General features: G+C 38.5%; 1 protein-coding gene and 1 pseudogene across 1 annotated transcript; one reads left to right on the top strand and one right to left on the bottom strand.

The window, feature by feature from the left end:
- Positions 1–4,374: 4,374 nt before the first annotated feature.
- On the bottom strand, positions 4,375–5,829 carry LOC122103876 (annotated as a pseudogene).
- A 279-nt stretch (positions 5,830–6,108) lies between these two features.
- Fam183a (family with sequence similarity 183 member A) lies at positions 6,109–11,289 on the top strand. The gene is made up of 4 exons (XM_042674709.1): positions 6,109–6,241; positions 7,663–7,722; positions 8,819–8,922; positions 11,179–11,289. Exons 1-4 carry the CDS (start codon positions 6,109–6,111, stop codon positions 11,287–11,289), a joined length of 408 nt encoding a protein of 135 aa, XP_042530643.1.
- The last annotated feature ends 13,298 nt before the right edge of the window (positions 11,290–24,587 follow it).

Here is a 24,587-nt window from a genome sequence, read left to right as displayed (position 1 = left end):
TTCTGTATACACTGATTGAACTTGGAGTATAATGAAGTCAGTGTGGACTTGGTTTAGAAGGGAGAAGAGTTAGGCTACTTGATTGTGCCGTATATGTAGGGATATGTCTTGGGTTAAAATGATGGGAATCCTAGTGATATTGTAAGATAGAAAAAGTTATGGTCACTGAAGAAACTCTGATTCTATAAAAGAATATAATCATCCAAACATACTTATAAAAAACTGAAATATTAATAATCAAACATTACAATATTAGTGATATATTGGTTTTCTAAGGCTACCAATAAAAATCACAGATTAGATGATTCTAACAAAGTATTAAACTTTCGTAGAATTCTGGATGTACAGGTATCTGTTATATGCAGACTGTGATTGTTTGTCATGTAGGAGTATATGGTACTTGCATGTGTAATTATTTTTAAAGAACTCCATACTGGTTTCCATAATGGCTAAATTAATTCACAGTCCCAACAACGACGTATAGCAAAAAGAAAAGAATCATAGGAAAATCAGGAAGAATATATAAGATAAAGATATGAAGTAATAATGAGGAGGGTGGTGGGGCTGGGAAGGTGGCTCAGTAGAGCGCTTGCCTTGCATGCCTGAGGCCCTGGGTTCCATTCCTCAGCACCACATAAGCAAAAAGAAAAAAGCCGAAAGTGGCGCTGTGGCTCAAGTGGTAGAGTACTAGCCTTGAGCTGAAGAGCTGAGGAACAGTGCCCAGGCCCAGAGTTCAGGCCCTACAACCGGACCCCCCAAAAAAATAATGAGGAGGGTGGAGAAAGTAGTGGATGAAAACTATTCTCTGTTCTGACTCAATAAACAGAAGAGTCAGTTAATAAGATAGAATATATCCTGAAGAGCAAAGGAGAGGAAGATCTCAGAAATCAGAAAAGAGGTGGCATGATTGCTGATAAGCACGGAGAAAGGGAAATGTAGAAAACAAGAACAGAAAAGAGTCACTAATTCCATTGCTGGGTTTCCAGGGGAAGGGGAAAACAAGGTAATCAATTACAAGATAAGCTTGAAACCAAAAGGGTAATTACAAGGTAAGGTCCTGGTGACAGACTGACAATTCTAGAAACAGCATAAGCTCATCTTCCTGCAAGATTTTATGAAACACTATTAAAATGTAGAAAACTTTGGTAAAGTCAGATATTTTGTCCTCTCCTTATTTCTAAGAGCTAAATTGAGTTACCATCTTGAGAGGCAATCTATCTGGATTGAGCTACACTGGGGACTTGAAGAAACAATCCAGCTTCAGGAAGTCTTCTGACATCCTACCTCATTGTCTAGAATGGAGATGACTGCAAGTAGAAGTCATGTGAGGGGTCAGTTGTGTTTCTGCTGAAGAATGGAAGCAGCAGGAAGTTTGGGCAGTGAAGGACATGGTAGTGAGAGACCTACCGCCCTGGCAAGGAGAGAGTTCCATCCTCTGTCATATTGAAACAGAGTACCGAGCCCATGGCTGGCATAGTAGTGGTCCTCTAGAACCTGACTACTGGATATACATATTGGCTGGGTGTGAGACAGGGTGTGAGGTCCCTGAGCTATGTTTATAGTTTAAAGAACATCATTTGTAATGAATCTGGAGCAGGAAGCACTGGGGATCTGGGAGCATCTTACTAATACAAAATAACAGTAGTTACTAGAAACGTCTCCTCTAGTTACAAATTTAAAAAGCCAGAAGTAGCATTTTGAGAACAAGCTAACCTAACAAGCATTGCAGCAATATTCAGTTTTAGTTTTCCCTTCATTGTGCTCAAATATACATAACTCAAAACTAAAATTTCCAACCATCATAAATGCACAGTTAAGTGGCTTTCAAATAGAAACTCTATCCATTAAGATATGTCTTACCCAACTGAGCATGGAGGCTCATGCTTGTAATCCCAGATACTTTGGAGTCAGAGATTAAAACCATTGCAGACTGAGGACAAACAGGCTAAAAATTAGCAGGTCATTATTTCAACAAAATAAGCCTGGTATGGACTTTGATGCCCACTATGCAGAAGGCTTTAGAGGTTTAGAGGCCAATCTGGGCAAAAATGTGAGACTATGCCTGAATAATAACTGAAGTAAATAAAAAGTCTCTCGATATGGCTCAAGTAATTTTGTGTAGCATGGAGGCGATCCTAATTTCAATGACCAATGCTAAGCAAGCAAACTCTTCCATATATAAGAAAACAGACAATAGTCTCACATTGGTCAATTAGAGAATAACTTCCTATTTCAATCCTTTGTTCTTTCTCATCCATGCATTCCTGCAGTATTTATCCTTTTGTTGTATTCCTCTGAAACAATGCATTTGGTTTGGTTTGTAGTAATCTCTTTATTAATCAATTGCAGCCTATTTTCTCTGAATATTTATCTTAAAATCAATATACAATAGCATGGCGACACATAAATCAAGACTTGTAGTTTCTCAAATGTTAGTACTGAATACATAATTTCTTAATGTTGAGATTACTGGAAATCAAAATGGTGTCAGCATTACTCTTCTTTAACTTGGTTTTTGACATATTCTTAAATTAAATAATGCCCTGTGAGGTGGTATTTCAATGTTGTTTTGATTTACATTTCTTTTATGGCTAGAGAGGTTGAGCATTTCTTCATGTGTCTATTGGCCATCCTTCTTTCCTCTTCAGAGAAGTTTCTCTTTAAGTTGTTAGCCCACTTACTTATTGGGCAGTTGTTTCTTTGAGGATTTGTTGTTGGGAGATTTAATTTTTTGAGTTCCAGGTATATTTTAGATATGAGACCCTTGTCCGTTGTATGGCTAATGAAGATCTTCTCCCAATCCGTGGGCTTTATATTGATCTTGCTAGCCATGTCCTTTGCCATGCAGAAGCTCTGCAATTTCATACAATCCCATTTGTCCAACCTTTCTTTGATTTGTTGTGTTTCTGGGTCTCTATTAAGAAAATTTCAGTCTGTGCCAAGGAGACCTAGGGTTTCTCCTATTCCATCCTGTAATGTTTTCAGAGTGTCTGCTTTGACTCCAAGGTCTTTGATCCACTTGGAGTTGATTCTGTTGCAGGGTGATATACAAGGATCTAGCTTTAGTTTTCTACAAGTATTTAACCAATTTTGCCAGCACCATTTACTGAAGAAGCTGTCTTTCTTCCATTCTATTTTTTTAGCTCCCTTATTGAAGATTAGATGGCTATAGGTCTGTAGGTTCATTTCTGGGTTTTCAATTCTATTCCATTGGTCCTGAGATCTGTTCTTGTGCCAGTAATAACCTGTTTTGATTACTATGACTTTGTAGTATAGTTTGAAATTTGGTATTCATATTCATCCAGCACTGAGCATTCTGTTAAGGATCATTTTTGCTATTTGGGGTCTTTTGTTCCATATGAATTTTTGTATTGCCTCTTCTATTTCCTTGAAGAATGCGGTTGGAATAATGATAGGTATCACATTGAATTTGTAGATAGCTTTGGGAAGCAACCCAGATCAAGAAAATGTGGTTTATATACACAATGGAATTTTTTTTTTAATTTTTTTTTTATTTTATTTGAGAACATACTGTACAGAGGGGTTACAATTACATGGGCAGGAAAATGCATACATTTCTTACCAAGCATTGCAGCCTCCTCCTTTGTTTACCCTTCACCTCCCTTACACAATGGAATTCTGTGCCTCCATCAGAAAGAATGGCATTGCCCCATTTGCTAGGAAATGGAAAGGCTTGGAAAAAATTATATTAAGTGAAGTAAGCCAGGCCCAAAGAAACATAGGTCCCATAGTTTCCCTTATTTGCAATGACTAGTATATGTCTGAGACAAGCAAAAATGGTCAGATATATTGATGTTAGGTGAAATGAACCCCAAGATAAGGACTCAAATATTTTTTCTTTCTTGCTATTGTTTCTAACATATTTAGGAGATGATTTCTTTGTTGCTTTGTATGTCCCTCCCCCACAGTATAACCCCTGCTTTGACTGTATTTGATGTTGGTATAATTTGTGGAGGGTAAGGGCAAAAACAAATCATTTATTTTTTTTAATTTTTATTTATTTTTATTGTGAAAATACTTACAGAGGGGTTACAATTACATGGGCAAGATAATGAGTACATTTCTTATCAAGCATTGTAGCCTCCTCCTTTGTTTCCCCTTCCCATCCCTTCCCATCCTCCCCCCAAAACCAAATCATTTAAATAGGGATACAGGTGGTCCCATTGCAACAATGAGATGTACAAATCGTTATAGTTTTCATGAGAGTTTTATCCAGTGGCCTGGGGCAATTTACCAGGGCGACAAATAACCAGATAAAAAAAGACAGAAAACTTGAACCTGCAACCATTTTTCACAAATGCAGTCTCCCCATTTGCACACTTGCTATCACTATGTTTGCTTCTTCCTTTAATCTTAATGCCTAGTAGCTCTAGAGGCCCCCATTGGTTTTAGGGTGGCCTCCGGAGCTACCTGATCAGCTCGGCTGTTTCCCTGAACCTCCGGGGTCTCTAGTTTATTTAATTCCTGATTAGTATTCTGAGCCTCAGTCTGGAGCTTAGAGACTTCTTCCATTTTATCCTCCTTTTCTCACAAGCTTGCTTTCATTATTCCAGTCTCCTCAGAGTCCTCCTTAACCTGCAAGTGTTCGGCCAGAGTCACGGAAGCGTTCCTTTGACTGTCCAACTGCTGCTCCTTCTCCAGCACCTTTGCTGGATCTTCAGCTCCTCCTTTAAGTTCTCAATGGTGATATTGAGAGGGTTTCTGCGCACCTCCACCTGTTCCATTGGGACTCGCTGCTTCTGCATTGCATTTATGGTGAGGATCTCAGCAGTCTGTTTGGCCTTTTCCTCTAGTGGTCTCTCTTTCTCCTTTTTTCACTTTAGTGTATTTTTGTGGCAGGTCTTTCAACTGTTTGTTTAGCTCTTTTGTGTTTCTGTCTAATGCTCTTTCCATTTCCTGGGCATTCACCATCCCAGCATGTGTGTCCTTTAACTCTTTCTGAAGAGTAACAATTTCTTTCTGGAGCCTGATGTTTTCTTGTTCATGTTTCTTGGCCTCTTCTTCTCTGTCACAGCACTTCTGTGTCTGTTCCGCTAACTGCACTTTCAGTTCTTTCTCTGTTGTTTTGAATTTCTGCTCATACTCTTCAGAGCTTATAATTGGCATGTACTTCAGCCTTATATATTCTTGTATTATGTCCAGTTCCTTTTTCTGGGCCTTGATTTCTTCAGGCAGCATCAGGATCTCCTCCTGGCCTTGCTTGTAGTCTGCAAGAATGGCATCATTGGCATCCTGTGCCTCCTTCAGCCTCTGACCTGTGGCTCCCAGCTTTGCCTGATGCTCACTCAGGCTGATATGCTTGGATTTCATTCCATTCTGCATGATTTCCTGGTTCATTCTGAGGATTTTTGTTCTCATCTGTGACTCTTATGAGTTTCTAATTTATGTCTTCAAATCTTTTCTTCACGTTTGCTAATTCTTAGTTTTCTCCAGTGTGCTGTTCAATGCAATTTTAACCTCTTCATGGGTTTTGACTGGCACATATTGGATATTCAGAGTTGTTTTTTTAAGCCAATGTTTTCAAACAGTGTGAATATACCCTCCACCACCGAAATGTAAATTTTAAATGGTTAAGATGGAGAGTTCTATATGATTTATATGATGATTATTTTACCACAATTAAAAGTTGTCATTAGTTTATGCAATAAAAGGGTGATTCTAGATATATGCTATATCTAGTCAGCTACAAAACCCGCGTGGTTTTGCTGCCATTTTGTGTGTGGGACACAGAACGTTTTGATTCTGGGAATCTTTCAAGGTAGAGGTTTCTGACTCCGTCCTACACCTTTTTAAGGGAATGATTGGCATCAGGATGGCAATCCTTTCTCTCTTGGATCAGTCGGAGGAGGTGAGCCTTTCCTGGCGGTGTCCAGCAGGTTTGGCATCCAGCCGGGACGCTGAGAGCCCAGGCAGTACTCAAGTGGGAGAGGAGCAGAGGTTGGAGCCTGAATAAAACTTAGCTTGCTTAGCCGCCCCGCCAGGAAGCCGTTGCCAGGAAACGGAGGGACGCGGTTGCCTGGAGACGCAGAAGGCGTCTGGTCCCGGAGCGTTTCGAGTGCACGGGGTTCACCCAACCGCTCTTAGGCCATGGCTGGTCACCAGAAGGAGAAGGTGGTCATAGATGAAGTTCACCAGACCCAGAGCTTGCGGGAACAGTTCCTCAAGGAGCTGAGAACTCAGAAGCTCTACACCAATTATCACGTGAATCCCCTGCGCAAGGGTGAGGGGCACCGGGCGCAGGGGTGGAGCTGGGCGCATGGCAGGGCACAGTTGCACGAAGAGCCTGGGCTGTGTGCACTGAACTTGAGGGAAGTAAAGGACACGGGCCACGCTGGTCCTTTCCCTAGAGTTCAGGGATAAGGAGTTTGAGGGGCCTCGCCTCACCGCAGAGAATACACGATGGATATATTGTATCCATATTGTGATTACAGATTCAAGGTGGAAAATGAAGGTGAATGGCTTCTCATAATTTCACTTTTGGTGTGATTTGCAGGGTTTTTGCTTTTGTTTGCCATTTCGTTGTTTGTTTTTAATATGCCAAAGGTGGGGTTTTTTGGCTTGTTTATTTTTAAGCTTCTAGTTTTATGCTTTGCAATTCAAACTTTAAAACAAAATGTCTTCCATTCTAGGGATCAATTTCAGGGCCTGCCCACTGTCCCTGAGCTTTTTTTTTAGCTCAAAGCCTTGAGTGCTGGTGCTAGTGCTCTATCACTTGAACCATAACACTTCCAGCTTTTTTTGGGGGTGGGGTTGTTAACTGGAGACATCTCATGGACTTTCCTGCTTGGGCTGGCTTTGAGTTGTAATCCTCAAATCTCAGCCTCCTGAGTAGTGTGAATTATAGACATGAGCCGCCAGCCCACCAGTGTCCAGTTCAGACTATTTTTTGATGTTACTATTTTTTAATGTTACAAAGGAAACTCAAGAGTAGTAGACTTAGACCCAGAGCTCCCCCACCTCCCTATAAATCCACAGCTGCTCTTCTCTCCTGTGCACTGTTCTATGAGGTATTGTCTGGTCTTATAGCATCAGCCTGTTTTCCTCATAAATTGCCACCATGCCTTATCACCTCTTCCTAGTTGATTTCCCTGAACCAACCACAGGTAAGGCAAACTTGCTGATAGGACCCTCTATCCCAGGATCTAATACCAGAAAAAGGAATCTCAGACAATTTCCTCTCTAGTAAGAAGCTGGACATTGTCCTCCCCCTCATTGGGAATAATATGCAGTAACAAGTCCTTACCCTAATATTTCTATCATGCAACCTTTCATGCTTTCTCCAGTACATGTGGAGGCTTCGCCACCTTTTCTCAGTTGATCCTACCCTCTAAATAAGCACCTGAATCTTCTCTCCAGCCTCACTCCCAAAGTCTTAGCTGGGCCATAATCACTCCTGCCTGGGTGGTCTGATGGACTCTGTTTTTCCAATCCAACGCCTTTGCTCCTTCATTAATCTCTACAACACTAAAGACCCATTCAACTATGCGTTCCTTCTGTAAGACCTTTCAATAGCCTCTGCAGTTTCTGGGGGTAATTTGAATCAAGGTACAAGACATCTGGCTCTTGATGGCTTTCCTCCACTCACTTCCCAGCACCCAGCACATATATCCTAATGCAAACTGTGCTGCTGTTTTTCTCTAGTTCACACAATCACCGGAAAGCCCATGTCATGGCATGATAACTTGGAGGAACCTGAAGACAGTAAGTAATGGAGTTTGAGAATACATTGGAGGAACCAATGAGAAGTGCACTGGTGCAGAGACCCCTTGGACTGTGTTGCCACAATGCGGGAATGCTGGTCCTCAGCTTGATCCTGACTCCTGCGAAGCAAGCTCACCAGAGATGGACCCATTCTATCATAATTTCCAATAATAGCCAAAACAACAAAACGTTCCTAATGTCCTTAATCCTCTGTTCATTCATTCAAACATTCAAATGTTATACACTCAGGTTCTGAAATCATCCTAATTTTAAATCATGATCCTTCCACTTAACTAATTTTGTAATTTGGGGCCTATTTCATAGGGTTGTGGTGAGGATAAAATAAACTACTGAAAGTTCTTAGAATAGTATCTGCCATAGGATGCTCAGTAAACATAATTATCATTGTCATCATTGTCCAATGGAAGACAATGGAATGGGGTTAGGTGGGACAATCTCATAATCTAATGAAGGAGAGGGAAGTAAGCAGAAGGGTAAGTACCTATCAAGAAAATTGAGATGCAGATTGGTTGCCAGTGGTACAGAAAGCAGATACTTCCATCCGTCAGTGAGTTCTGAGAACTGGGTTTGGAAGAGTTGAACTCAGGTTGAGATGGAAAGGCAATCTGCATTATATGAAAGCCATACTAATTGCTTTCATAGCATTAGCATAGTCTGAGAGCTGCACACACTGTGACCTTTGTTCTTGTTACATGCCATGTGCTTTTCCACTGTCACATCTCAGAGCTGGCTCTGCTAGGAATCCCTGACCACCCTGGCTCACATAGCTGCCCTCACTTGTCAAGCCTCTGCCTAGACCGCTCTCCTCATGGCAGATCACTGCTGCTCTGGGTTTCCATGTGTACCTGTGTATGGTGTCCCTTGTCCCTATACCTAGAACACAAATTCCAGAAGATCCCATTTCTGACGTATTTAGTCCTGTGTACCCAGGTCCCCAAAATAGGACATTTTGATCAAAGGGTTTATTAATAAAAGCATAAAGAATGTGATTCTGTTTCTGGGCCTTGGCAAACTTCTGAGGCAAGTGTAAAGGACACAGATTTGGACTTCCTCCTCACTTGTGTTTTATTTCCAGCCAGGTTTCTGAATCTCATTCACTATTCTAATCAGGGACCAAAGAAGAAATACACAGAGTCACAGACTGAATCTCAAGAAATTGGATGGAATCCAGAGCCTCTGGTAAGCCTAGATCCTCCATTTAATGTCACTATCCATCACCATGTCATCACAAAGATGACTGAAATGATAGAATAGGGAGAAAGACTTGTTTTGGGTTGAATTCTATCATCCTCTTAGTAATTGCATGACCTTGGATGTGTTGCTAAGCCATTTCATGACTTCTTCTTATAAAATAGTCATATCACAGCACTTAGCTCAGGATGTTAATGAAGAGTAAAAAAGGCAGTATTTGTAGAGTGACTAGAACAGTGCGGGACACATAGCAAAGACTCAGTAAATGTAGGTTGGGCTACTGTGATGTTGATGATAAGAACAGAAAAGAAGCTACAGGGCTGAGCTTAGACCCAATCAGATCTGAGTCAGGCACTTTGGATTTATTCCTAGTGTTGTTTTTTATTCACTGAGTGATTACTTTTTATTATCTTTCCAGCTCAAGATCTCTGCATTCCAAGTGTCCCTTTCCCTATGTAATACTACTATGTAATACATACTGCTACTATACAATCTCAGGTATATGACTCCACTGTAGGCCTACTTAATAGAGATTTGAATAAAAGGCTCAGCAAGAGCCTCAGCTCAGTGAGAAGCTGCTGATTTATAATGGCTTCTCTTTAGATGTGGAGCATAGCCATGGAGAGAGGATAATGTAGGGGAAAGATGGAGGATTCTAGAGATGCCTCCAGGAATTATGGAGAGAAGTATAGCTAGAAAGCTGGAGAAAAAAAATGAGAACTACCAGGGAAAAAGAAGAATAAGAGGTCTAAGTTTTAGTGAATGTAGGAGGGGTGATAAAGAATAAATAATTCAATGAAATTTACTGAATACAGTTAATGGATTCTTCAATGTAAAGAATACCAGGAAGACTATTTATGGGGAGTGGGGGACAATCACTACAGTTACAGCCAACAGAATATGAGAGAGTTTGGGTTCAACTCTAAATACAGCTTGGACAAGTAGAAGGATTGAAGCATGGAAAATCAACGGGGAGCATCATGGGTAATAGGGGTTCTAAATAAGCTGACCTAACAGGGTTTTTGCTTATGACAGGCCACTATGGTCAAATGTCATTAGGAGGAATCTGATCAAATATTCAGAGTGATTTGATATTGAGAGTGTTCAGATAAAACCAACTTAATAGGATTTCTGCTAAAATTTGACAATGTAAGGATGATCATGGAAGTCCTAATGTCAGTCCTAATTGATAACATTCTTTCATGATAATCTGAAGAGTTCCATGAGCACATCTTGTGAAGTGAGGAAGGTTATGAAAAAGGGTAAGTTGGGTAATAATAGAATTAGATGATTTGGAAACTTAGAAAAATGAAGCACAAGTTATTTGACCATTTTTCCTTTAAATAATAAAAATAGGTCTAGCTTCCATGAGTGCATCTTTGAGCTTACAGGCCATCTTGTAGAAAACATACCACACATGCCAAGAAGGACAAGTATAACTTGCCCAGCTAGGCTTATCCTGCTCAGAACCTTCTAGGCCATGTTTGTACATGTTTTAAGGGGTCTTCAGATATTCCAGTCCTGTTAACTTGGGACAAATGTCATCAGATGACATTGGTGGTTTAATAAAGCATAGCATAATCTCATTCCATCCTCCAAAAAGGAAACATTAGAACCAGATGCTGTGTAACCATAGATGGCATTATGGTAGAGTTCAGAATGATGTGGCTAGAGACATACAAGTCTTGATTGATCTCTAATTTGTGTAGTCCCTTAACAGAACCTCACTCTATTCCGACAGTGACCTCAACCTCACTCCAAGGACAGTTGAAAAGCTATACTCAGTGAGCATGCTTCGCAACACTCATGATGCCTGGTAACATTTGCTGAAAATATATACACAGTGTAACTTTTAGATTTATGAGTCAGAATACTTACTTTTATTTAATTCTGTAAGAGGCTACCTCAACAAAATCATCCTTACTCAACATACCTGCATTGAACACCTCACATGCACAAGACATTATGGTAAAAGCCAAGACTGCACTAAGATGGAGGTAGCAGCTTCCTACTAGGTGCTCACTCTAGCTTGCTCAGGTGAAGCCTCCAATTTAGGCTGTTGAAAGAGGGAAACTTTAGACATTCCTCCTACAGTCTCATGACTTCTGATGTTGAGCTCTCCATGTCACAGAGTTTGTAAGGAAGAGCACTGACAGACAGGAATTCAAGCGTACATTCATCTAACCCAAACCCAGATCTTCTCCCTTTCTGAGAGGTTTTCTGATCCTATATCCTCTTCTTTAGGTCAGCCCAGAGCGCCATGACCGCAGGATGAACCACTTTAGGGTCTACAATGACATCACCCTGTACAAGGCTAAAATGTGGAGCTTGGGAGAAGATGATCGCCACAAGTAGAAATCCAGTGGTAGTTAGTCATTGTACTGAATTCCCAGTATGTGAACAGTCCAGTACAATAAACATTTGTCAAAATCAAAATCACACAATTTTACTTTATAATAGGCTACAATTTCATGTAGTCTATTTTTCATGTAGTTCTCTTTTTAACATCTGGAAGCATTCTGAACTAAAAATGGTTCAAGAGCCCTAATCAATTTCATGGGACATTTATCTTTACAGCCCAGGAAAAGGAAGCTCCCTGAAAAGAAGTTAAGGAGGTCCATAGGCAACCCAATTCATCATGAACAGTTGGCCACCTGTGTCTAGCTGAGGCTCATCTATTTTTTCTAAGAAAATATTGCAATGTTAACATAGGTAGAACCTTTTAAACCCAAACTAAAATGTATGGAAGCAGTTTTAGGACAAATGAAACACTTACGCTCAAATCTGCACGAAGGCCTAATGTCTATGTGCATCTGATCATGTAAAATACTTGTTGAAATTTTAAGAATCGCTCCAAGCCAAGCTGTGAGATCCAGAAGGGATGGAGATGGATGGAGATAGGAATGCCATTCTCCAAGAGAGCTCTCAGAATGCTGAAAGATGCCCTGGTGATAGTTATCAGTTCTGGCATAACAGAGATTCAGATTTCTACCCTAACTCTGAGCTAATCTGGCCCCAAACTGTCTGGAACCTTGAGGATAGACAAGGCTTGTACATATTGTAAGTTGTTTACTGCTTACCTCCACTTCTGAAGATAAGGAAGTTATTTGTCATTTGTACACAAAGTTGAATCACATGTGAGTGTTTGTAACTTCAAAGATATTGATACCTTACTTTTGGCATGTACTCCCTTGTACTAAAATCAATTAAAAAAACCAACATGTTAATGGGACCGCAAGCATCTGAAGCTGGCAGATCATTTCAAGTCTCCTGGTACTCCAAACCACCATTCTGAGGCCTGATTTCCCACTATTTCACTGTCCCTGGTCATGGCAATTTGCCACAGAAGTAAATTCTAGGATATGGAAATAAGAGTGTTTGTTGTTTTGTTGTTGCTGCTGTTTATTGTTTTCATTTATCCTGTTCTATTATCTGTCTTTAAACAAAGGATGAACAAATGCAGCAATGGTACTCACTAGACATTAGGTTGGAAATGAACTTTGCAACTTGGGAAGGAGGAATGGAAAACCCTGCAGAAAATGAGGGAGGGGGTGACACTGTCCAAAAAGAAATATACTCAATACCTGACTTATGTAACTGTAGCCCCTCTGTACATCACCTTTATAATAACAATTAAAAAATAAAAAATAAAGCTGAGTCTGGACTTTCTCATCTTGAATCACACCTTTCTCATATCAGCCCATGTCCATCCAAATATTTATAAACTAGTATGAAAATTTAGGATAACAATGTCAGATATATATATATATATATATATATATATATATATATATATATATCTAGTTCAGGCAGAAAATTTTGTGAGACCCCTTAACAAAGAGCTGGACACTGTGGTACATACCTTGTATCCTAGCTAGATGAGAAGTCTAACCTAAGTAGGCAGTGTCAAGGCATGACCAGTGTCTATCAACGAGCAATTCCTTGTGTCAAAAGATGAACTGCAAAATTCAGGACTTATCGTATGGTTCACTGATAAGAGTGCCTGTCAAGTACAAGGACTCAAGGTCAAAGCTCAATACTTCAAAAAAGAGAGAGAAACAAAAATCAACATCAGGTATGAATCTGCAATAGAGGATTCCCTTCCACTACAGAGGAAAGCTTTAGTAAGTGAGAAAGTTAGTATATTTATTTATGGTGTTCAGGATCAAACATGGGCTTGCACATGCCAGGAAGATGCTTTTCAGCTAAGGTACATGTCTGGCATGAAGATAGAGCATAGATAGCTTGATCTATGATGTCTTCATGCCCCCATATAAAAAGCAAACCAGATGACGTTTCTGAGAGCAGTTTCAGGACTCTGAAGCAATGAATATAAAGGAGAGCACTACAGTGGTCATTGCTATGGAGTTTGCAGTTCTGCTAGGTAGGGGGCCAGTTCATACATCTCCCAAAACGAGGCTAGGGATTTTATTTTTAGAAAGATGGATAACATAGCATTCAGGGGCAGTAAATTGCAGGATAAGAGTGAGGGGTGGACTAAAACTGGGCAATACAAGCCTGCAAAAGGAAAACAGAGCTGCCAGCCTATGTACCACCCACACATACGTTAATTGTTTACCTAGATTTGAAGCTGGGCCATTCTTCTTTGTAAAAATGAAGTAGCTGTAATGAATCCCTACATTATCATTTTAGATTTCTTGATGGAAATAGCCAAGGAAACGAATTCCTATAATTGCCTCAATGCTTTTATCCTGAGCTTTCTCCTGCTGAGTGGACCATTGATTCAAACTGTGGCCATCTCAACTTCTGCTGGGCTTTGGCAGCTCTTGGACCTCTGCATGTCCACCTGGGCAGGGGAAAAGTATTACCAAAGCTATGTGAACAGGAATCAGGTCCACATCCTAAGGTACTGCACTTCCTGAAGAAAGGCTAGAAGACATGGATTATGAAATACACCTGCTGCCAGTAGACCTAAGAAAGAAATGGCAGTGGAGGCAAAGGTAACAAGCCAAGAAGTCAGATAAACATCTCCAGGTAGGAGAGCCTGGACTCCAAGAATTGATCATGAAGATATTGTTGAGCCATCACTGAGGCTGAAGAAAGGAGAGATGAAACTGTAGAGGAGGTGAAGAGGTAATAGAGAAGACACATGAAAAGAGGTTTGCTGCCACTGAGTCTCCAACTGATGAGCATGTGCTCCACAAGGTTAGGGACTTGACCCTAGTTACTACTGTCCACCTCCATCCTAGTAGGCCACTCTCCACCAAACATGCCTTGTGTGCATATCAGTGCAGAAACCAGCACTGATATCCCACATTGTGTTAAGACCTTTGATCCAACTCAGCCTTATAAACAGCTAAGGCTACAAGAAAGCCTGTAATCTCACCCAAGTTTAGAAACTGGACTGCAGCAAAGACATTGAACTAAGGCTCAGAGGACTGCTGAACGCCAAGAAGGGAGAAAAACAATGAACAAGAAGAGGGTTAAGGAATGTCATAGAGGCAAGGGCTTGGGAGTTCCCTGAGGGTCCTCGGGTGAGGAAGAAGTAGACAACACATAGCAGCTCTCTTTGCTAATATCCAAGCTTGTTTTCCTAAAAGAGTGCCTGAAACAAAGGTGTAGAGGGGAGGAGAAGGGAGGGGGAAAAGAGAGTTTGCATCAATACCTTGGCTTACTGAAATAATGAGAAATGAAGTTCCTATAGCACTGTAGAACCTGAAGGTGGTGGCTATCTTTCAGTTATAGACCCATAAAATATCAAATTCACAGCAAGCCAAAGGTTTGAGAGCTCATCAATAAATCATCGTCCAGATTCCCAAGTGACAAATGCCTTCACCAGGGGGATGTATATCTACCTTCATGATTAGATATGAAAACAATTAGACATCAATAACCTTGTCTTTACTAATGAAAATAATCTGTAAAAGTATGGCAAAAATCCCAAGCTTTCTGGACAAATACATGTATTTTACACTAATATACCATTAGTGTTTTCAGATGTTTTCCTACATGTAGATGAATGTATTTCTAAACTGAGGTGTCAAATCAAGGGTTAATCCTAAATGAAATAAATTGGTTCTATAAAAACTATCTTCTAGGTCCTATCTACTAGAATATATGAGAGAGAGAAACTATGCAAAAATAACACCATGAATAAAGCTTCTACTTCTGCTCAGAGATTATTATAAATTGCTATTATCTAGGAGACTGCTTACGAAGACAATATTTGCCCACTTTACTTATCCTTCCAAAACCTTCCCTACACTTTTACCTCCTTTTCTCAGAATGCGAGACCCCATTTCTTTAAGATATATGGGAGATTCATCCATCTGCATTTTGACCATGTCTTGAGATTTTGTGAAACTGAATTTAAAAGTGATGGACTTAGAGGCGTGCTGGTAGCTCATGCCTGTAATCTTAGCTACTCAGGAATCTGAGTTCTGAGGATCCCAGTTTGAAGCCAGCAGGAAAGTCTGGGAGACCTTTATCTCCAATAAATGGTTAGAAAAAAGTCAGAAGTGGAGCTGTGCCCAAGAGGTAGAAAGCTGGTGTTGAGCAAAATGAAGCTCAGGGATAGCACCTCAAGTTTAAGCCCCAGGACTGGCACCAAGAAAAAAAAATAGATGGACTTATTAAATAAGTGGAGGAAATTTCAAGGCCTTCAGGCTATGAGTACTGTTACTTTAATCCGATTTACAGTGAGAATTGGTAGTAAAAAAACAGAGCCAAAAGGTCTGAAAAACTTGCTGTTACTCCAGAAATGAAGTTTGTGTAAATTTAAGCCAAGGAAATTATGACTACCGAGATGATTATGACATGACATTAGATTGAAGTCGGGTATGTTACATTGGGACAATAGATAAGATGTTTTCAGTGCATCTCAGGAATTGGCTGGATACCATCCACAGGATTAACAATGGAAATGTATGGATTCATTCAAAAAGTCTGTTTTGACAAGAGAGCTTTAGGGTGCATCTGTCTGGTACAAGGATGCCTACCGAAGTGTCTTCCCCATGTTCAGCTATTCAGGCACTCAAAGATGGTAGAGGTTTCTGGCTACTAATCAAGATGGCAGCAAATCTTGGCTTCATCCATGATACTGGTTCTGTAGGTATGAAGAATTAATGTCGTTGGGTCATGGAGGTTTCCACCCAGTTTTTTTTTTTAAATCAATGTGTACCAGGGTCAGAATGCTATGTGAATAAGGTCAAAGTGAGGTGCAAAGTTATAAGGATGAAGCTGAAGACAGTATGGGTATCCCAGGAAGTTGGAGATGCTAGAAACATTAAATGTCTGCCAAGGAAATCCACAGAAAACCATCGGGGGTTGTCAGGAGAGAGGTTATCTGGGCTGCAAATGAAAAGGCTATAGGTGTGGATGAAGCCCTTTAGAATTCATCACAGCTTCCTGATGTTGAACATTGCTGCAAGATTTAATACTTGTCCTGATGGGTTTTGGTATTGCTTTGGTCCCACTCTCCTTTTCTTACATCTGTTCTTTCCTTTCATGATGTGAATGTTTTCTCTATTCTATGGTATGTTAGAAGTCTATAACTTGATGTTTAAATTTTATAGATACTGCTAAGCATTGGTGCCTCATTCCTATAATCCTAGCCACTCAGGGGGATGAGATTTGAAGAACACAGTTCTAAGCCAGCCCAGACAGGAAAGTCCCTGAGACTCTTACCTCTAACTACCAAAAGGCTGGAAGTGGAGCTAAGGCTCAAGTGCTAGCCTTAAGCAAAACAATCAAGGAAAACATCCATGTCCAGTGTTCAAGTCCCAGTATTGGCACCAAAAACAATTTACAAATGCTCACAACTAAAATTTTTCTAGCAGAATGGACAGTCTGTTCTTCATACTTCTAAGAATTGTTCTAATAATGTGAGTATTTTTAGATGCCTTGATTGCATTGTGATTAGATATACAAAAGCCTTTGGAGGGACCAAACCAAGAATAATACTATTTAATTATGGCTTTTGGGGTAGCAAGGAAAGCTGGACACTATGGCTTATGCCTATCATCCTAGCTACACAAGAGTCTGTGATCTGAAGATGGCAGTTCAAAGCTAGCTGGGGCAGCAGTCTCAAAGATTCTTACCTCCAATTAACCACCAAAAAACCAGAAGGGCAGCTGTGGCTCAAGTAATACAACACTGGCCTTGAGCAGCAAAGCTCAGGGACAGCACTCAGGTCCTAAGTTCAAGTCCCAGTATTGGCACACTTACATGAGTGTGCACATGTATGCACGTGCGTGCAAACACACACACAGTTCAAAAGACTTCAAATATTTTGAAATTTGTTTAGTTATTCTAATGAGAGACATATTTATGAAGGAAGAATTCCATGGTGCATACTCAAACTTAAATATAAAAATTATTCTTCCTCACATGACTTGTGGTTACTACAAATTAAAACAATACGCAAATTGAAAAGAGTACAAAATGAAATGCCAATTTTTCCATGGGGAAGAATATTCCCTGAATATTAAGTTACATTTGAACTAAGAGATCATATCAGGGACTTAGTATGTACTTTGAAATGAATACAAATTACCAGATTTGTGTAAACACAAAGACACATATACCGGGCCTATATAGACATTGCCACAAGTGTATATATACATATATACACACAAAACCTGTGTATTCTTCTCATGTGCAATCTTGTGAGGATAATTACTTATATGATGTTTTTGGTGATATTACTGATGTATGAAAAGGGATATTTTTGTGCCTTTTCATATTTTCCAGTACATATGTATTACTTTAATATACAGACAGAATAATTCCATTGTTTTAAGAAGGAGACTGAGTTTATTTGTCAAAAGATGACAAAAACATAATAAACTGGAAGAATTGACAGAAATTTTCCATATTGTTACTTAGTCATTACACTGTAGTTCAACCCTACATTTATTATAATTCAGTAAGAAGGACAATAACCAAAGTAGAACAAAATAGCTTGTCATGTTTTTTATATGTAGACAATTAACAAAAAAAAGTTGTGTGTCATTACTTGGACTTAAACTCATGGCCTCTGCACTTTTTGTTTTAGCTATTTTATTTTATCTTCTCTTTCAGTGGTTGCATATAAAGGAGTTGCTGTAGATGAACACAGTGCATCTTTGTCAGTGTTTCCCCTTTCGTCATTTTCCCTCATCCTTCACGTCCCCACCCTCAGAACAGAATTTCTTAAACTACCAATAGAACACAAAAACATAACAGAAGCAAGGCATTTTTTACCTTAAAAAGTAACTTTTCATTTCTGTCAATACATATCTCTATGAGACAGAGCTGCTTGAGATTTCTGAGGGAATGCTCAGGAATGCAGATTGGAACGCCTCCTCAAACACACTTTCCTTAAAGCCCACTTAGCATTTTTATTGTAAAGATACTGCACAGAGGCGTTACAGTTACATGAGTAAGGTAATTAATACATTTCCTATCAAGATTTGCTACCCCTGCCTTTGTTTTTCCACGTGGCCTTTTGATTCACTTTCTTTGGTCTCCACTTCCATCAGCATACTTCTCATTAGCGGTTACAAGTCTGATCTCCTGAGATAGGAGGTAAGGGGCTGGTTCTATCCCAGCACTCTCCCTGACCTTGAAAAACTATTTAAACTCTTGCTTCTACTCATTGTGGGCCCTCCCTCTCTCTCATCAGGGATCCAAACCTAGAAAAGCCAGACACATTTCTGCATTCTTTAATGGTGTGAGATTCCCTTCCTGATTTGTGTGTTGTGAACAACTGTCTTTGATCGCTGAACAGTAACCCATAAAGACTGGAAGAAAGCAATATTATTCATTTATAGAAGGCCAGAGAATTTGTAATTTTCTCTGTAATGCACACACTTTGGAGGATTTCTGATGTGCATTTAAGTTTGCAGTGCAAAGGGGTAGCTTTCAAAGAACTGAAGTGTGATTCTTTGTGTGGATTCCATCATAAATTCCTAAGGCTACCTCTAATCTGTAATTCAGTAATGTCAAATTCATAAATTCAAATGAAAGACTGGTGCATGCTAGTTCTTCGCAAGTAACGCAGTGACAATACCACAATACATGCAAAAACCATATCTTGTTTTTGTTTCAGATCTTCATAGATGTGAATGGCTGTGTGCATTTTCCTGTCCTTGTGAACTGGAAGAGAAATCAATCTCCCTGTACATCATTACATAATGCCTCGTAGTTTGCTGGTAAGTTTTGTTTTCACTGAATGGTATGCAGCTTTCTCCAATTTTGCAATATGCCCTCAGTTCTAAATGGATAGCTGCAGATGATTCAGCTCTAAGAACATGACAAATAACTCTTCTTTAGTTGGGAATGAAGTTTATAGTAAAATTGGGCATGTGGATTTTTTTAAATATCAGTGACATATGTTGTGTTCCATAATGTCTACTAAGGGATGTATGTAGCTTGATCTTTAAACAGCTAGCATTAAGATTACCTGAAAAGCTATGTGAGGGAATGTAGGGAAAAATGATTATTTGGAAGCTTTTTGACCTTTTAATCATTAGATTAAAAATTTGAGGTTTTGGTTAAAACGTGCAAAATTCTAGATTGAAGTTAAGGCAATATAACAAACATCTAGTAGCTTCTCTTCTAAACTAAGAACACTTCATGTTTAAACTATTCACCCTTCCCTTTAATGAAAGACTAAGTGTGGTGAAAATGTTTAGTATCTTCACAGATGGCAGATCAAAAACTGCTATGCTCCATGATCCTTCCTGATACTATTACTTCAAAAATAATTTGTGTGATAAAGTAACTGATTTTAAAACAGCAGACTAACTGGCACTAGTAGTTCATGTCTTTAATTCTAGCTACTCAAGAGTCTGAGATCTGAGGATTCAGAGTCAAGGGCAGCCCAGGCAGGAAAAGCCTGTGAGGCTTGAATCTCCAATTAATTACTCAAAAGCTGGAAGTGGAGCTATGACACTAGCCTTGTGAAAAAAGAAAAGAAAAGAAAAGAATAAAAGTTCAAGGAAAGTGTCCAGGCCCTGAGTCCAAGCTACAGGACCAGGACAAAACAAACAAACAAAACCCAGAATGTCCCCACAGCATACCATAAGTGGTCTGATTGAATTTACATTCTATGTTTGATCCAAACAAGACTTGCAGAATTGGATCCAAGGAAACTGAGGTATGATTATTTGTAGCTTCTGGGCTGCATGTCTCAGATGCAAATTCAAAGCAGGATTCATACATTCATTGCCATGAATCTCCCACTCCAGGTAATTAGTACATTCAGAAACAGCCTTGTTAAATTATATTGAGTGAATATTGCAAATATCAAGTGGAAAGGTGGCATTGAATAGAGGGAGCAAAAAGAATCTTTTTCTCAAATATGTTTGTGTCGTATGTCATTTAAATTCTAGTGAATTGGATCAGTCCAACATTTGTAAGATACAGACTGTATGCAATTTTCCATCTTAGTTTCTAAAATACTGGTTATGAAGCAGGCTTCCTGATGCTTTTTGCATGTTGCATTGTCATTTTGCTTGTTCTCACTGTGAGTAGGTTCTCATACTCACGTGGATCATTAGAAGTGATGCAAGAAAGAGTTCATAGTTCCTCTGACTTCAAGTTGAAGGGCTTTCTTTTAGGATAAAAGGTGTAAAAATTTGTAAATGCATTCATCGGACCCTCCCTACCAGCGATTCACAGGCAGTTTTTCATGTGTACAACACTAAGACATGGAATAAACTTCCATAGGAAACAGCAGATTTCTCTAGATGTGGGGATTACTCTGGTTTCTGTTGTCTTAAGGTTCTAAGGGGTAATGTGGTTTTAAGTCACTCCAAAATTTTATAAATACATCAGCATTTCACTATGCTTCTTTCAATTTGAGTTTAATCATTTTACTTTAGGGATTTAGGTAGACAAAAACTATCTAGACATACATTTAAATTTCGGTTCCAAAATTCTACAACTTTGTATTGTGTTAGCTTGAAAACCTCTCAGGTAAATATCACTGAAATTCTAATGTGTAAATAATGAATCAATAATAAGATGTCTCTGAAATAGAAATAGAAAGGTCATATCTTCCATACTCTCTGTACTAGAAAAAATAATACCTAATTTTCTGCAATTGACATACTAATTTTTAAAATTATATTTTTATTATCTTTAAGTAGTTGCACAAAGGAGTTAGCTTTCAACAAATAAGTTTATGAATATATTGTCTCTTGATTGATGTAAACCTTTTCATCATACTCCTTCTTTCCTAACAATCCAACCTCTCCTTTCTATTTTCTTAATTTCCTAAGGTATACATGGAATATGATGCCTGTGTTCTCATCCCTCTCTCTCTCCATTTGTCTACCTCTCCTGTCAACCTTCACCCAACACCTTTCAAGTACCAATTCCCTAATGTTCATTTTATTGCACTGTGGTTTGCTTCTTCTGAAAAATTACACTTTGAATTCTCCCCTGCAAACATGTACTTCAATTAATACATTCTCAGATACTTGCATATCACCCATATATGTTTACTTATACCTTTATAAGTTAGTTCTAACTTGAGCCACAATACAAGCCCTTTGTACCTGTAGAATTGACTTCACTTAACATACTGCCTTTGAAGTATGTGTCTGCAAGTAAGGGACTGAAACAAATATTTTGGCAAATAATTCATAGATGAATTTGACACAGAGGAAAAAACAGAAGACTTTGTAGTTATAGCTACATTATGGAGGGTTAATATAAAGGGAGAAAAATGGGTGGGAGATGTAAGGCCCTGTGTTTGTGCTTTATAATTACATGAAAAAAATAAAATAAAATGGGGAAGGAAATTGCATGGGTAAAATTGTAATCTGTGCTAACACAGTTTCCTGAATATAGGATGTTACATTAAAAACAGTGTTTACTCTTTCATTTGGCAGATACTCAACCAGTGGTCACATTGAAATCATATACAATTCACATAAAACTGACAATCTAATCTATTAGTGCTTGGTTTGAGGATGGTCTTAGAGACCATTACAGACCTGAACAAGAATTTCATCTTAACTCCAATATACAGCAAAGTGGGAGAAATTTGCAAGTACGTACATTTAAACAAACATGCATTTCTTACAGAGAAAGAGATATTTGCAAATGTCAGGATGCTGTGTGTGTATGTGGATGTGTTATTATGAAGCCAAATGTAATTTAAGTCTGGAAAATAATTTTACCCAATAAAGTACTTTATATTTTTCATTTTATTCTCAGAATTTGCAGGTTGTGAACATCCATGCCCCTCTAAAACACGTAGATTTTCTTCAGGGTTAATTACAATGAACAAAATTTTCAGAGAATTTCTATGAAATAAAATTTCCTTCGAGTGGAGTGATATTTGAAGAAAGTGATACAGAACCTAACTACTGAATCTGTTTTGCTGGACTGTCCTTCATTAATACAGCTGAAGATTGAGAGGTATTTGCAATTCAAATTCATAGATTTTAGTTGACTATGTAGATTGCTTAAAAGAGAGCTGGGGGATACTCATATTTTATTAATGATTTTGTCAAAAAGAATATATTTGTAAGACGTTTCCATTACTTTGCATAGCGTAAAGTGTTTTCACTTATGACTATCAATTTGTTTCTTCATTATCTTTACGTAGTTGTACAAAGGAGTTTCAACTCAGCATGTCGATTATGAGTAAGATGCATCTTGATCAATGTCACCCCCTCATCATTGTCCCCCAATTATCTCCACCCCAGCCAACCTCTTACTCCTTATAACATCTTTGAATGTTTTATTAACCCAGCATAATCTAAAGAGATGACACCAAGATTTTGAGAAAGAGGCTCTTGTGTCAAATAATGTCATGACCGGAGAAAGAACTTAGTTCATGTAATTGAAAATATTATTTTACTGTATACTTACTTTATCACTTTAAATGCACATTTTTGAGTGAGATCTAGGGTCATTTTATATATTTTCTGATTATATTCTTGTGTGCAACATGATACAATCTGTGCTTAACAGAAACTGAAATATATGTTCTCTTCATTACCTTACTCTACAGTGAGTGGACAGGTAATAAATTCAATCAAGTGTTTTGTTTAGAATCACAATTCACAATGAGGGAGGCTTTGATGAGTTAGACCTTTTATATACAAAGAGGAAAACAAGGCAAATGAACTGCAGACTTGGTCTGTAATTCTGGGTCTGCAAGAATAGCTAGCTAGAAAAGATAGGACTGCAAAAGTTTTAAATATATACTTAAGACTAAGCATGGACAAACTGCAGAGAAAAGTACTTACCTGTGCAAAATATTTTTATTTTTGGAACTGAAAAATGACTGACATTAAACTCATAATGTGGGAAGTGTGAAGGAGCAGGATATGATTAATATTGATGCTGTTTCATAAACCAGACAGCATTTTCCCTTCACATACACATTTAAATGGATCCCAAGCAAAAACTTAAAAGGCAAAGGCTAATAAAGCAGATTGTAAAGTGAAATTTATGGAACCTGGCACCAAAAATTCTGGAATTAGAAGTATAAAATAAAATGAAATATGGTAAACATTGCTTTCATCCTTTAAAAAACAATTCTCATTATAACAACTTATCTTTTCTCTTATTCGTGAATTAATACATGTAGCAAAAAAATTAACAGAATAAAATGTGTGGCACATTTTACATCATGGATATGGTAAATATTGTATTGTTTTGGCCATGAGTAAGAACACAGAATGAACTGAGACTCCTTGGCCCAAACTTTCAGTAATAGGTTATGAATTACTCAGCCAAGGGAGAGGCTTTAGAGTTACTTAATTCTTAGTTACACTATGTACATCAAAGGGTGAATAGATACAGAAGATAAGCTACAAACAAGGTATCAACTATAATTCAATGTGTTTTCTAGTGCTAGTTCCTCTAAATTCTAGTTGATAATTATATTTATACTAATTCCTATCATCCTAAAATTAAAACTTCTTTCTTAAAAAGAAATCAAATAAGCATGGACAGTGATTCTTCTTATATCAGACAATCTTTTTAGGTCTCAATTTACAAGATTTGTTTATATTGCCAAGTTCATTTTATCCAACATATTCTGCCTAACCCTAATTGTACTGTCATAATGTGTATAATGACCTACAGTGTAATGGAAGTTTACTCACATTTCTTAATAGATAATCACAGCTAGGAACAGAGATGTTTGGAAGATGGTGATCATAATGACCATAGAAAGATGTAAAGAATTTTACCAATTTATGGCCGGGCACCAGTGGCTTATGCCTGTAATCCTAGCTACTCAGGAGGCTGAGATCTGAGGATCGTGGTTCAAAGCCAGCCCAGGCAGGAAAGACCGTGAGACTCCTATCTCCAATAAACCACTAGAAAACTGCAAGTGGCGCTGTGGCTCAAGAGCTAGAGTGCTCACCTTTTGCTGAAGAGTGCAAGGACAGCGCCCAGGCCCAGAGTTCAAGCCCCATGACCAACAAAAACAAAAAAGAAAGAATTTTACAAATTTAAATAATCTACTGTGGTACACACACAGAGATATATTGTATAATATATGCACTAAGTGTATAATTATGAGCATATTGTAGTTTGGAAGCATTTGCTAATTATATGGTCATATTTAATGAATTATCATAAGTAATGATAAACTTTATTTAAAATGTGCGTAGATTAACATTATTGTATAGAATAGTTTTATAAATGTGTCATTTTCAAAACCTAAGAAAACTATTTTT

The sequence above is a fragment of the Dipodomys spectabilis genome, unplaced genomic scaffold (genome assembly GCF_019054845.1).
Source record: "Dipodomys spectabilis isolate Male_0828 unplaced genomic scaffold, ASM1905484v1 ptg000019l, whole genome shotgun sequence".
Classification (NCBI taxonomy): Eukaryota; Metazoa; Chordata; class Mammalia; order Rodentia; family Heteromyidae; genus Dipodomys; species Dipodomys spectabilis.
This window is presented reverse-complemented; position numbering and strand designations above follow the sequence as displayed.

Coding starts and splice junctions, on each gene's coding strand:
- Fam183a (XM_042674709.1), top strand. CDS start 6,109: ATGGCTGGTCACCAGAAGGAGAAGGTGGTCATAGATGAAGTTCACCAG. Junction 6,242..7,662: donor CGTGAATCCCCTGCGCAAGG/GTGAGGGGCACC, acceptor GTTTTTCTCTAG/TTCACACAATCACCGGAAAG. Junction 8,923..11,178: donor GATGGAATCCAGAGCCTCTG/GTAAGCCTAGAT, acceptor CCTCTTCTTTAG/GTCAGCCCAGAGCGCCATGA.